Genomic DNA, 15,121 nt, shown 5'->3' with positions numbered 1-15,121 from the left:
TATATACATAAATCAATATATTTGTATCTATATTGTTTAAAGTTTGTAAATATAAACTAGTAACATTTATTTATTAAAAAATTTTAATATTTATACCAAATAATAAAAAATACTAAAATTATTAATTCTAAGAATGTTTTAAAATAATATTTAAATTGATATTTTTTAAAAGTTCTAAAAAATTACTTTTGTCGAATAAACTGATCATTCCGTTACTTTTAGTTAAATTTTTAAAAAAACATATTCGTATTAAAAGAAAAATATTTTCATTTAGATTTCAAAACATCATTATTCACCTTATTTATTTTTAGCAAAAAGAGTGTATTAATATGCTAGTGTCATCGTCCACATGAACAAAGTTAAGTTAATAATAACAAAGATCGACATATAGTAAAAATAAAATGGACGAGACACTGTTATGTATGATAGAGAAAAACGTTGAAAATTAATCTGTGTATTAATTTTTCTTGAGAATTAAAATGTCGGTTTTTAAAATCCTTGGGAGTGAATTTGGGTAACTACTCTAAATTTTATCATAAGACAATTAGATCCCAAAAATATAACTATATATAAAATAAATTTGTTCTTTTTTAAAATGACAGAAAAACCAATATATTTGGTGAGATTGTGAAAAAAATTTTAAAATTTGTAGAGAATAAAAATTTATTGGAGATAAAAGTGTTTATCTAAAATTATTTTTTAAAAACCGATTTAAATATTTATTCAATTATAAATTTAAATAACTAAATTTATATTTATTATTAGTAACACATAAGTTTTCATATTTTATTACAAATAGATTCATACTTATATATTATATCTTAGCTTTAAGCTAGTTTATAATCATGAATTTGAAGGTTGTCCTTATTTTGTTTCTTGAAATCGTTGATCATTCGGTATAGAAGAAATTTGCCGGATTTATATGGCCTATATTTTGGAGGGTTTTGGTCATTTATCAGCTCCTCCAATGGCTTCACTTCGGTGTCATGTGCAGGGAAAAAGAAATATGGAATTGAAAACCTTTCACTCTCACAGTTAACCATTGCTCTGTGTTCCACACTCTCATATCTATCATTGCTCCACACCTACGTGAATCATATAGACAGAAAAGCAAATACAAAATTAGTTCGTTATACAGGTCTTTTAGAATTTATTTAAAAGCAACAAAAAAGAATGATGTAGTGGTTATTGTTCCAGTAATTCGAGAGTGAAAATACCAAAATAATAAAGAAAAAATAACAATAAACAAAAGATCTTTTTGACCAAAAAAAAAAAAGCTTAATTTTAATTTAATCAAATAACTAAAATTAAAAAAGAATAGAACGTTGGAGATAAAAATAAGATGTTTTAAATATTACAAACAAAATTAAAATTTAACTTAAATGTTAGGGACTGAAGCATATAATATTTTAAAATTAAATTTAATGTATATAACTGAAGATTTAAGTAAATATATCTAAACAAGGATTTACTATTTTGACCTTCTAAAAATTAATTTAACGATAAAATTAAATTTGCAAAAGTTGAAAATTATTTCTTAGGAGATGAAAACGAAAGATTCGCCCAAAGTAAACAACGACAATATAAAGGATCAAATTAAAAAACAGTAGCAATTTACTTTAGAATAAAACAGACATAAGACAATAAAAAGAACTCTAAAAAGAAAAACACAAGAAACATTAAAATCTTTCAAATCTCATGGTATATCAGTCTCTAAGAATCTGATATTAAACTAATTAATCTTTCGAAATTAAAACGATAATATGCTCAACTAAATTTTACCCTTACTATTGGTTCTAAAAAACAATTCCATTATTTATGTATTTAAGTTCTATAGAAAGCCCATTATTTTAAGAAAAAATGCAGTCCCAAAGAGTCAAAAAAGATCCTGCAACGGATCCATTATCATTGTCCAAAAAGGTTGTTTGTCGCTAGTCCAATATAACAAAACCATATGCCCTTTAATCAGCCTCAATGAGCTATGCCACACAAGATCCTCATGTTTGGCGATAAAAAGGAGAAAAATCTCATTTTGGTCCCGAGCCATTTTTATAAGTGATTTATTTTTTTAAAAAACAGTTTTATTAGATAGAAAATTATTTTTGTAAATAATATAAACAATAAATTTTAAAATTAGTTCAATAAAACAAAAAACATACACTACGTCTCTGTAAAAATTACGAAAATCACAAATAAAAAAGGGAGACATATGTATAACTGCATTATTCACTAAATTTATTGTTTACTTATACTATTCCTTTTAAAAAACAAAAATGTCATGCCGACCTTTATTTATTTGTACTGTTGGACATTTTGTTCATAATCTAAAATCAAAAGATTTTGTTCATAATCGACTAACCATAAACACAATTAGGACTACTTATGGAATCACCATTAAGCCTCTAAAAAAAAAAAAGGAATATTGGGATCTACAACAGCCAATGTCACTCTTAGCTTCTCCAGATATCATCGTTCTCTCACTCCACTTCCATAAACGGTCATTGGAAGGTGAGAATTGATCTGTGCAGTCCATAATTCTCCGTTAGAGTTTCACATTTACGGACAAGGTTTGAACTTTGAAGTTGCGAGGGGGCAAAACGCAAGCGTTTTAATGACCCGATAGTAAACTGTGTCCTAAACAATTTGTGCAATGACACGTGTGCAGCTATCGTTACAACTAAGATTGTGTTGTTTATATTTGACCGAAAATTTTATAGAGGCTAGGATATAAATATCAAAAACTAAAAGAAATATTTAAAAACAATTTAAGGACCAATTTATAGTTTTACTCTATCATCTTCCATAATCTTCCAAACAATTGAAAGTAGTTGTACCTGAATAATGTCACCAAGGTTGATGATATAATCATTTGACTTTGGTTTCACTCTAATCCACTCTTGGTTTGTCTTACGTTTCACTTCAAGTCCTTCAACCTCATCTTGAGCAAGAATGGTTAAAGCACTTTCATCCTTGTGTGGGCCAACTCCAAGAGCAAGGTGAGGGAAAGAGCATGGAGGATAATAATTAAGGCGAATAAAGCTGGTTTGTCCTCTAATGAAAAATCTCTCAAATCTCTTAGCTTCAAGGCCTAAGCTCATAGCTATAAGCTCCATCAACTTGTAGGCTAGCTTCTCCATCTCTTCAATATATTCTTGGATTATATCTCTAAATATTCATTTTGAAAACAAATAAATCATTTTCTAATCAAATATACATAATGCTGAATACCAAGAATAAGAAACTAAAAGATAATTCTTTTTTCTTTTTCACAGAAATTGATTGGATATAAAAATTATCTCTAAATATCTACGTATAAATGAAGTGAAAAATAAATAATTACATTTCAATGTCATAAAATTAAAAAAAAAATAATTTTCTTTTATTTAGTAACTAATAAGAATAATGTTTTGGAAAGTAATTAATTAATTTTATATATATATAATCTTTTCTAAAAATTTAAATTGTTAACTATAAATATCACAATAATTATATATTTAACGTACTCTTTTATGAAAAACTTTTTTGAAATTGAAATAATAAATATAATACAAAATGTTTATTTTACTTATAATAATAAAACAAAAATAATTAACAATCATAACTCATATTTTTAATTATATTTTTAATTTCTAAATAAAAAAATATTTAGAATTTTTAATTCTTTTAACATTTTAAAAATAATATTTAAATTTTATTTATTTAATATTAAAAAATTAATTAAAATTATCCATCATTATTCGTAAAAGAAACTCAAATATTATATTATAAATCATCACTTTCAAAAAAATTAAGCAATTAAAAAATAAAACCCAAAAAAGTATATCTCTCTCAAAGAATCGTAACAATCATTTTTATTATATTAGATATACACTCAAATTAGTTATTAAAATTAATTATTAATATAAAATATTTTAAAATATAAATATACATTGAAAATAAATTATATATATATATATTAACAATTAATTTAATGGTCAATTTTAATATATAAATACTATATTTATAATAATATATACAAAAATATTTAATAACAAAAAAAAATAATCAAAATTCATCTTATTTAATATTTATTAATTATAAATTTATTTTATTTCCTTAGTAATTCGTAAAATATATATACCTGAAGGCAGGGGGATAGTGAGGATATTTATTAGTCCATTGAACAACTCGATGATTATGTTCATCAATAGTGGCAGGGAACAAAGTAGGTTCTTTGGCAAAGAAATCAAACACTTCTTTCCAGTCTCTAACATCCTTTGTATACTCACTCTCATAGTAACCGCTCGGAGAACTCTCATCTCTACTAACTTTTTTCTTATCTTCCAAGCTCTGAGAAAAGAACTTCTTTGAAGCTTCCAGAAGGTTCCGCTTCAGAGAGAGAGGCACACCGTGGTTTGTTACTTGGAAGAATCCCCATTCCTTGCACGCGCTTCCGATCTCCTTCGTCAGCGCGTCGATGGCCGAAGGGGAAGTGTTGTTTGATGTTATAGGGGAGAGGTCTATGACTGGAATTCCTTGTGCTTCAATGGTGGAGAGACTTGGCCTGTGTTGTGGTTCTTGAACGAATTCTTGATGATCAACCTCTTCCATTGTTAGTGCGGTGAATGGTGGTGCGTTCTTCCGAATTTCCAATACGAAAAAGCTAAGTTACGTGTACCAAATTATTTGAGTTGAGAAGTTGTGGTGTTGTGGGGTAAAATTAAAGAATGATTATGATGTAACATGGCTCTTAGCCCCGTGCTTGTTGCTTACATAATTTAAAAATAGAGTAAAATATAGTTTTTGTCTCTAACGTTTGGGGTAAATCTTATTTGTGTCTCTAACGTTTAAATCGTCTTATTTGTATCCTTAATATTTGTAGAAGTGATTTAATGTTATTCTGCCGTCAATTACACATCATGAGCGCTTTAGTTTGAGTTTTAAAAATCTCTTTTTGAAGTGATCTACTCCGAAAAATAGTTCATCAAATGTTGAAACTAATTCCTACAACATTTACATAATTCACTTTTTTAAGGACATAATTGAATCTAAACACAAATAGTGGGTATAATATTAAAATCGAACACATCTAAGTGAGACCTAATTAAGAATGAATACATCCAAGTAAAAATAATTGAAAAATATAATATGATTTGTTAGTATAATTGATAGTAGGATAATATTGAATCTTTTTTATAAACGTTAAGAATACAAATAGAACGATTTAAACGTTAGGGACACAAATAGGACTTACCCAAAACGTTGGGGACAAAAACAATACTTTACTCTTTAAAATATATATATATATATGAAAATAATTGATCACCAAATTAAAGATATTTATGTGTGCTGTTTTATAAATTTTTAATATTAATTTTATACGAACAATTGATATTCTATGGAAAAATGATAAAAGACTAACACTTAGTATAGAAAAAAAAATAGAGTTTAGTCTTAGTTAATTTAAATGCAAGACAAAAATAAGAAAAACAGTTGATTACTTAATATTTTTATTTTGCATGTACACACCTAGCATATACGATTGACACAATTTTATCAATATCACATTTGGTACTTCTAAATTATTTATCTTCGTTAAGAATTATTACTTTTAGAAGTTTCTTTTATAATTATTATATATTTTTACTAAACAATTTCGGATTTTAAAATAAATAATCTTTTGGCAATAAATTATAACTCAAATACTAATAAAATAGTTTAATTTTTAAGCCATTTAAAATAATTTAGTACAGTCAGTTTATGAAAAAACTGAACCACATAAACACCCCATTATACAATTATTATTGTCATGGTTATAATATGTAAAACACGGATATTTTGTTGAATTATTCTACTCACGTGTCGAACACATTTCGGACACAATATTCAACGATATTTGTCCGATATGTGTGTTTTTAATGTCTAACCGTGTTTTAATAAAAAAAATTTTTTATACATGTTTGGACACACTTAAATACTATTAGGTGTCAACGTATCCAGTCTCATACTTAACATGTATTCTTGAAATAAGTTTAAAAATAATATATATATATATATATATATTATTTATTAAAAATATTTTAAATATTTTATATAATTAAAAAAAACTTAAAAAATAATTTATATTTTAATATTAGTAAATCAAAATATTATAATTCATCTAAAAACTCATTGATAATTTACATATATGTCCTATCTCTGTTTTTATAAGAATTTAAAATTCGTTTATCCGCATGTCTCGTATCGTGTCGTGTCCCATATCCATGTCAGTATTCGTGTCAGTATCTATGTATCATAAATTATAATAGTTATTATAACTATGAAGAAATTTTAAAAAATATAGTTAAAATTAAAGTAATATTTTTTATATTTGAAAATAATTTTAATTTAAAAAATAAAAATAAAAAATATTACAAAAATATAAAAAAGTTTGACCTTAATTTTACAACACATTTGTTTTACCACAAAAAAATGTCGAGTACCGTCGGATTTAGCAGTGGAATTTTCAACGGTTACGAGTGAAAATTTGTCCATCAAATAAATTACTGTCAGATTTAAAATTCCGCCGCTAAATCCGATGGTAAATAGAGGCGCAAAAATTATTTTTATTAGCGCCAAATTTACCATCGGATTTTTCGTCGAAAATTCCAACGGTAACAGGATTTACTGAAACGCATTATTTAGGCAACGGCGAATACTTTACCGTTGGATTTTTCTGCCAATAAATTCGACAATAAATTTGGGATAAAATTCAAACGCGAAACCATTCTCCCTCACTTCTGCAAACTCTTTCTCTCTCTTTTCTTCTCTCTCAACTCTCTTTCATCTCTCTCCCTCTAGTCCATTAAAAAAGGGTGCGCCGCCACCACCTGGAGTTGCTGTCGCCACCAGAAAGCCACATTGTTGTCGCAGATCGTCGTCGCACTGCTTTTGGAGTCTCCATGAAAAGCCTCCATCGTGCCGCCGTTGTTGGTGTCCCTTGCCGTTGATCGGAGATCGTCGCCTTATTGCTATCACCGCGGCTGACATCCATTGTGCTAAGGTAAGGTTGTTGTCCATTTTTCCTTTTAGTTGTTTATTATGCTACTAAACTCTAGCTCCATCACTATAAGTTTCACTGTTGCCTCCTATCACCACCACGCTTTTACCATTTTGCAGCCACCACCAGAGGTAATTTTCTTATAGTTTTGTATTTTTTATTTTATTTTTTTAGAATTTTATTAGGTATTTTATTAAATTATTGATTAAATTTTTTAATGAAGTGTGTGATTAGGATTTGTTATATTAATTTAGTGTAATTAGAAATTAAATAATATTAGGTTAGGTAGGTGTAATTTTAGGGTTTGTTTTGAGTTGGTGTTTTGGATGATTGTCAATTTTTTTATTGTTGTCTGAGTTAATTATTTTCTAAGTTAATTTGTAAATTCTGTAAAATTAGCAAATAATTAGTCAATAAATTAATTTTTAATAAGAAAAATTAGAAATATGAATTTTATAATCTTAGGAGGTAGAAATAATTAAAATACGAATTTCAATACTAATTTTAATGAATTTGGTCCAAGATTGGATCAAATGAGTCGAACCGGCCGAACCGAGCCCAAACCGGGTCTGTGGGTCCAGCCAACTGAGGAACCCGTGGAGCATGCAAAGAAAGGGAAGGAGAGCTCCATAACTTAAGCCTCCCACTTCAATCTCACGTAACTTTCCACTCCGAGTTCAGATCGTCGCACCGTTTGCGGCCACGCGACCGCAGCGTCTTACTCTACAAAATCCAGTCAATAATTAGGTAAGAAAACCACTTCTGTATTCTAATTTCTTCCTTTCTAATGTCGAAATTTATGAGTAATTATGTTGAAAATTGTTAAATTTTGGTGTTAAGGCTCAAATTAGCTTGAGGAAAACGCTTAATCTTCCTTCATTAGTACTTGAATAAGGTGAAAATCATAGAACCCTAGTTAGCTCATTGATTTTGTGTTTTGGATATTAAGTTTTGGGTATACATATGTGAAAATGTGTATTAGGTATGTATATATGTAAATTGGAGCTTGATTGTGAACATTGGAGTCTTGGTGGAGCTTTGGATGTCATTGCTTTGGATCCTTGGGGCTGAGTTTTGAACCTTTTGGAGGTGCCTTTGGGTTATACAGGAAATCTGTCAATGTATGGTTTAGATTTCTCGTATTTAATATATAATGTCTGGTGAAAACGTAGGCTAGATGACCTTAGGATAGGTGTGAATGCATGAGTATGTTGAATGCTTAGTACCTCTGATGATAATTGTTGATATAGATTGTGTAATTGTTTTGGTGGTTGATGTTGGAGATGAAAATGGAATGTTAAATTATGACTTAATGATAGTTGATATGTTGATGAGAATGAGTATGTATATGTGATGAATTATTGATGATTTTGTTGGTTTCGATAAGTAATTTACGTAAGAGGTTGGTTTAAAATTGAGGTATGATTTAGTTGTAGTAGGATGTCGGGCTGTGATTCTGTGATATGGCATGTTTTGGAACTAATTATTGGTACAGGGAGTTAGCTTTGAGTTGTGTTTTGATAAAAATAGAGGTTTGGAAGATTTTGTAAAAAATTTGTTTTTGGCCAAAATTCAGCGAGCCATAACTCGGCTTCCGGACTCTCAAATTATTTCAAACTTATTTCATATGAAAATTGGGTCCGTGAAGTTTACGCCGTTTGAAGAACAGATGAAAAATATTTTAAAACGAGAAAGTTATGTGCATCGAAAGTTCGATATGTAAAATCAAAATTCTGTAGACTTAACCATTTTTGACTAATCTGCAATGCATGTGTACGCAAACCCCTCGATACGTGGATGGGCATTTCTGTTCGACATGCATGCGTACGCATGGCTCCTGTTTCAGCAAACATGGATTTTGTGTTTTAAAGCTTAATTTCAAACCTCTAAACCTCTATTTTCATTCTTTTAAACTTAGATCTTAATAGTATGCCTAGTAATGAGAAGAAGTTAGGAGAAGTTGGTAACTTAGTGATGAAGAAAGTTTGAGAAGTAATGAATTAGGTATGAGGAGATATATGTATATATATATACTATTTAAATTATGAAACTGACTTAAGAAAAGAATGAATATTTCATCTGAGTACTCTTTCTTGAAAGTGCGACCCCAGGAGATGGTGGAAGGTGAGGATCCCCTTGTTTGTTCCTCCTGGTATTGTAAAATTACCCCTAGCGAGATGGTGGGAGGTTAGGATCCCCTCATTTGTTCCTCTTGGGCATATGAGAACGTACCTCCTGGAAAGACGCAAGGGTTGTGGTTTCGCCCCACTTGCTCTAGGTTGGTTAGTATAGAAGCTCCTCGGGTAGATACAAGGGTGTGGTTCACCCCACTTGCTCCGGATTATGATGAATTATGTATAAAAAGTGTAAATATATGAGGGATAAGTGATGTTATGGCTAAAATGAATGATTATGAATGAAAATGAATGATTATGAATGAATATGAATGAAATGAGGCTTATGCACTTATATTATCTGAGATACAAGTTTCCCTAGGTAAAGTACCATGGCTTGCCACCACGTGTTCTAGGTTGAGACTCGATACTCTGTTGACCCTACGACGTAAGGGTGACCGGGCATGTATAAATTTCCGGGAAGGATATCCCCCATTGAGCAATTTTATATAGGAGAAAAACATATGCATAGACTCTTGGGGATGCGCGTCGGGGGCAGTCTAGGGTTTTGCAGCCAGACTTGTCGGGTTGGCTTTATAACCGACAGATGAGACATGTAAATCCCGTAAAATTGGTGAATAATTAATCAATAAATTAATTTTAATAATAGAAATTAGAAATGCATATTTTATAGTTTAATTGGATTGAGCTCATTAAAATAAGAATTTTGACACTAATTTTAAAGAATTTGGCCCAAGCTGAACCGGTTGAGCCGAACCCAAAATGGGACGAAGGCCCAACCCATTGGCCCAATAGCATATTGAATATAGTTTTTGTTTTTCCCCATTCAGCAAAGGAACGCTGAACAAGCCAAGGGGAGAGAAGAGAAGGGTTCCAACCCTTGGTCTTGATTAAATCCTCCATAACTTTTCGCTCCGAGATCCGATCGTCGCACTATTTGCGGCCATGCGCCCACGGCGTCGAGCTCTACAAAGCTCGTTATGTGGATTGGTATGAAACTTCCATTTTCATTCTTAAACTCTCTTTTCCCCAAATTTTCAAAAATTATATAGAGTGGTGTTGAGATTTTGGTTCCTCGATGTTATAGGATCCGATTAGCATGAGGAAAATATTCACTCTTGCTTATATGGCACTTGGGTAAGGTGAGAACTTTAGAACCCTAGCTAATTCCTTAATTGAGTATGTTGGGTATTGAATTTTGGGTATATATTTGTGATAAATGTGTTAGGTGTATGTATATATGTGATATGAGGCAATTGGATATGTTGGAAGCTTAATTGGAAGCTTGGAGCGAGATATAGTTGCTGAATTTTGGTGATTGAGGCTTGCAATTTTGCCTTGTGGGTTGCCTTGGGTTATACGAGGAAATCAGCCAAGGTATGGTTTAGGTTTCTCGTATTTAATATATAATGTCTTGTGAATCCTTAGTCTAGATGACTTAGGATAAGTTGAATTATAAGTATTGGATTTTATTTGGTGGTTTAGTTGGCATTTCATGTTTTGTTTATTGAGAAATGAGAAATTGTTGGTCTTATGGTATGAGTACAGTTGATGTGGTAAGGAGGCTAATGAATGATAACTTTGATGGTGGTAAAGGTAATTGTTAATCGTTTTTATGTTAAGGATTATGATTTTCATGCTATTATTGAGAATGTTGAAAGAAAATGCAGGCTTAAGGTATGCTTGATTTTGATAGAATGTGGGGTTATGATACTGAATTGAAATGTTGTGGTACAGTTTGTATGGTGATAATAGAGGTTTACGAATTTTTGTGAAAAACTAATTTTTGGCCGAACTTCGGCGAGCCATAACTTGGCTTCCGAACCTCCAAATTATTTCAAACTTATTTCATATGAAAATTGGGTTCATGAAGTTTACACTGTTCGAAATAATTTAAAACGAAAAAGTTATGTGCGTCGAAAGTTTGGAGTTCAAAACTAAAATTCTGCAAACTTTCAGACTTAGCCAAATTTTTGACAAAACCTCCTTGCATGCGTACGCATACCCTTCATATGCGAATGGTCGTATCTGTTTGGAATGTATGCATATGCGGACATGTATATGCGTATGCATATTGCCCAAAAAGGGACCTATGTGTATGCGAGCATAGGGCATACACGAGCGTGCGATTCTGTCCAGTGTACATGCGTACGCGGACAGCTGTATGCGTACGCATCTTGGGCCAAAGGAGACCTATGCGTACGCATACCATGACATGCGTACGCATAGCCCTGTTTTCAGCAAATAAATATTTTGCGTTTTAAACCCAATTTTGACCTTTTAAACCTCTATTTTTACTCTTTTAGTCCCTAGATCTTAGTGATATATCTAGTAATAAGATGAAGCTAGGTAAAGGTGGTAGCTTGGGGGTGAGGTAAGATTTGAAATGATAAATTATGTATAAAAATATGTCTAGTTATATGTGTGATGCCATGGCTATACTAAATGATTATGCAATGATTATGAACAAATGTAAAGAGGTAATGATGAATTTGAGAATGAATGAACATAATGATTGTATGGATGTGTTGGATGTGAAGAAGGCAGTAGGGCACTAATCCCTCGATTCTTTTCTCCTGCATTCCTTGTGATTGTGTTCGGTGGGATGTGAGGAAGGTGGTAGGGCACTAATCCCCCGATGAATTTTTTTCTCACATTCTCTTTCTCTCTCTATCTGCATGGTGATAGGGCACTAATCTCCCGATTTATTTTCCCCTAGTGTATGCCTCCAGGAGAAGGTGGTAGGACACTAATCCCCCAATCTTATACCTCCTGTAGATGCACAGTCAAGAGATGGTATCTGGATTAGCTGCCAGGTGCGTCGGGTTCTGGCAGATAATTGGCACACGACCAGTAGGAAAGGCATGCATCATATGCATTTGTATAATTTTGTTTGATTATGCATTAATTGGAATTGTCTAAGTGATTATAATTTGCTAATTGTTATACTTTCTATTTGTATTACTTGTATTCTACTTGTGTTTGCCATTGTCTACTTGTCTGTCTGTGCAATTTCATCAGAGTTGGAGGAACGGAGGGAAGGCAGAGAGATTGGGGGTTCTAGTTCGATTTTGGTTAAGTTAGAACCTTAGAGAACCAGCTGATTATGGTTTCTGTTTTAGTACTTTAAGTTTTGTAATTTGAGTGTCGGCGTTCTAGGATTACCTTTGGCATTCCCAGGACCTTATATCTTATGTACGTGGCACCTTTACCATGTTGAGAACCTCCGGTTCTCATCTCATACGGTATTGTTTTTTTTTTTTCAAATGTAGGTCGAGAGGAACCTCGCTAGGCATCTGGAGTTCTGCAACGAAGTGGATCATTTTGGGGCTTTGTTTTATGTACTCGTATATGAGACTATATGTATATAACTCTCCTAACAACTTGTTTTACTTTTGTGCCTCTTAGAGGTGTATGGAGAACTAGGACCTTTTTGTGTATTTTGGGTTATGGGCATTGTATATATATATATATATATATATTCTCCGGCCAGCCTTAGCTTTGCAGGCTGAGTTGGGAGCTTGTTATCTTGTATTCTTGACCCTCTGTTCTTACTTTTTGGATATATATATATATATATGTGTGTGTGTGTGTGTGTGTGTTTATGAACTCTAGCTTCCTTTGTACGTAAGTTACATTATTTCTGAGCGTTGCGCTTTTATTTTCGTGATTTTGTTTTACCTATTCTTTAAAGCTCCTCGTATATTATGTTCTTTCAAGTATTATACATATATATTTTATTTTAGAGGTGGTAATACCACACCACCTCTGTTTTACGACTTAAGCATAAAGCTTTGTGTGGTAGGGTGTTACATTATGATATTAGAGCAGTTCGTTCCTATAGAGCCTGAGGGACGGAGTAACTATACTTCTGGGCATACTTTGAGTGTCTATACATGCTAAATTAGGTTATCTAACTGATAGATGTGGCATGAATGTCCATGAGCATGCATTTGGGACTTTGAAGCACTAGACTTGTGATATTAAGACCGATCAATTTGATATCACTTGTTTTGTGTGTATAGAAACCAAATGTCGACTCGTGGACGCGGTCGCAGGCGAGGCAGAGGTAGAATAGGCAATGCCATCCCTGAACCAACAGGGAACAATCCTGTAGACTTCATGGCTGCCCTGGGAAACATGGTTGTGGCTATACAGGCGACAGCTGAGGCGTTGGGAAACCAAATGAAAAATGGAAATAATGGGAATAATGGTAAAGAGGGTCCTATGACACTTGCCTCTTTTCTGAAGGTTCACCTTCCAACCTTCAAGGGGACCTCGAACCCCACTGAAACAGATAACTGGATTCAGGCTTTGGAGCGGGCACTGCAGACTCAGCAGGTTCCCAAGGAGCAGTGGGTCGAATTTGGGACTTATCAATTGCAAGACGAGGCCTACTACTAGTGACAGGGAACACGACGTATCCTGCAGCCAGATTGTGCTGTGATACCTTGGGAGGTGTTTCGGACGGAGTTCTACAAGAAGTACTTTCCTAGCTCAGCTAGAAATGCTAAGGAGCTTGAGCTACTGCAGTTAAAGCAAGGCTAGATGACTATTACAAAATAAACCAATAAATTTGAGGAATTATGCTAGTTTTCTTGAATCTGCCAAGGTGCTCCTGAGGATTTCGCCGAATGGAAGTGTATAAAATATGAGGGAGGCCTTTGGAGTGATATTTTAAGCTCCGTTTCACCAATGGTGATTAGAGTATTTTCTGATCTTGTGAATAAGAGTCGGGTGGCTGAGGAGTGTTGAGGAGGGCAACAGTGAAGAAGGGAAATCAGGGGATGCCTTTTCAAAGGAACCAAGGGAAAAACCTTACGCCGAGAAGTCAAAATTTCAAGAGAAATGGTTACGTCCCTCCACGTCCGCAAGGCCAGAATAATTACGGGCAGAACGACAATCATAACGGAAATAGAAGGGGTAACAGATAAGGGCACATTCTGATGAACTGTGGTGCTTTAAGTGCGGTTTATCAGGGCATAAGGCGATAGTTTGTCCACGTAAGAGGGCCCAAGGTGACAGTGGATCACGACAAGGAGGAGGTAAGTTGGAACTGATATCTAAATTTCATGTACGTTATAGAAAATTAGACATTGCATTTATCCATACTTAAGTTGAACTAGGATTTTAAGTGTCGAACTTAAGAACCAAATTACGAAGAAGAGACATGACACAGATTTAGCTCTTAGCTGTAAATCGCTTATGTGGCAAGAGAGAGTACGTAGCGATAACGATTAGAGCTGAGGACCAAATTATTCTTGATTACCTTATGCACGATAATACTGTTAAAAACGACAGAGCTTAAGGAGCTAGATGAAGTGATGAATAGTAGAAATGAAATTCGTTTAATTAAGCGTTCCCAATGTAAAACACCAGTTATATCAGAGGAAGAGGAAGTTAACAACAGAAAGACTTTTACGTGAGGGATTGTAACAACGCTTTTCTACAACCCGACCTAGCCCTTCTTTTATGATTTACATTAGGACTTCTATTTTGAATTCCTTCTTGAATCTTCAACAATTTATTAGACAAAAGACTTTCGATAATCGACTTATTACAGTTCAGTATAAAAACCAATTACAATATCACCTTTGTCAAATCGTCCGTGTACCATGGTTATATCACAAGTTAGCAGTCTAAACATTTCCATAATTATTTCTCGAGCTTATTTCAACACCATAGTTGGCTATTCGGTATTCTTCTCGATCCTACTTCTTAGTTCACAATTTTGTCTACGTTTAGAAGTCCTTTTAACATTTAGAGTTGATTATTCATTTAAATTACTCAACTTTTCTAAGCTTTAACTACACGTTTTAACTTGAAAACTACAACTGTGTGCTTGTTCTCAACTCACACACAGTCAACTTTTATCACAATCAATCATGAATTCACCCCTTACAATGTCATCAAACAAACTAGAACCAATCTCACCATGAGCCTACTCGCTATTTTCCACAATTCCCAA

The 15,121-nt window shown here is 32.5% G+C and overlaps 1 protein-coding gene across 1 annotated transcript; it reads right to left on the bottom strand.

Moving 5' to 3' along the window:
• Positions 1-734: 734 nt before the first annotated feature.
• LOC112785145 (protein LATERAL BRANCHING OXIDOREDUCTASE 1) lies at positions 735-4,893 on the bottom strand. Its single transcript, XM_025828588.3, has 3 exons — positions 4,121-4,893; positions 2,835-3,165; positions 735-1,085 (listed from the first exon to the last, which is right to left on the bottom strand). Exons 1-3 carry the CDS (start codon positions 4,588-4,590, stop codon positions 828-830), a joined length of 1,059 nt encoding a protein of 352 aa, XP_025684373.1. The 5' UTR covers positions 4,591-4,893; the 3' UTR covers positions 735-827.
• Positions 4,894-15,121: the final 10,228 nt, after the last annotated feature.

This window comes from Arachis hypogaea, chromosome 20, assembly GCF_003086295.3.
Source record: "Arachis hypogaea cultivar Tifrunner chromosome 20, arahy.Tifrunner.gnm2.J5K5, whole genome shotgun sequence".
Lineage (NCBI taxonomy): Eukaryota > Viridiplantae > Streptophyta > Magnoliopsida > Fabales > Fabaceae > Arachis > Arachis hypogaea.
Note: the sequence above shows the minus strand (reverse complement) of the source record. Positions and strands in the feature narration are given on the sequence as shown.

What these genes read in the sequence shown, in the direction of transcription:
- LOC112785145 (XM_025828588.3), bottom strand. Translation starts at nt 4,590, where the DNA reads ATGGAAGAGGTTGATCATCAAGAATTCGTTCAAGAACCACAACACAGG. An exon ending in CACTATCCCCCTGCCTTCAG is followed by an intron (nt 3,166 to 4,120) that starts GTATATATATTT and finishes ATGAATATTTAG; the next exon opens with AGATATAATCCAAGAATATA. An exon ending in ACCTTGGTGACATTATTCAG is followed by an intron (nt 1,086 to 2,834) that starts GTACAACTACTT and finishes TGATTCACGTAG; the next exon opens with GTGTGGAGCAATGATAGATA.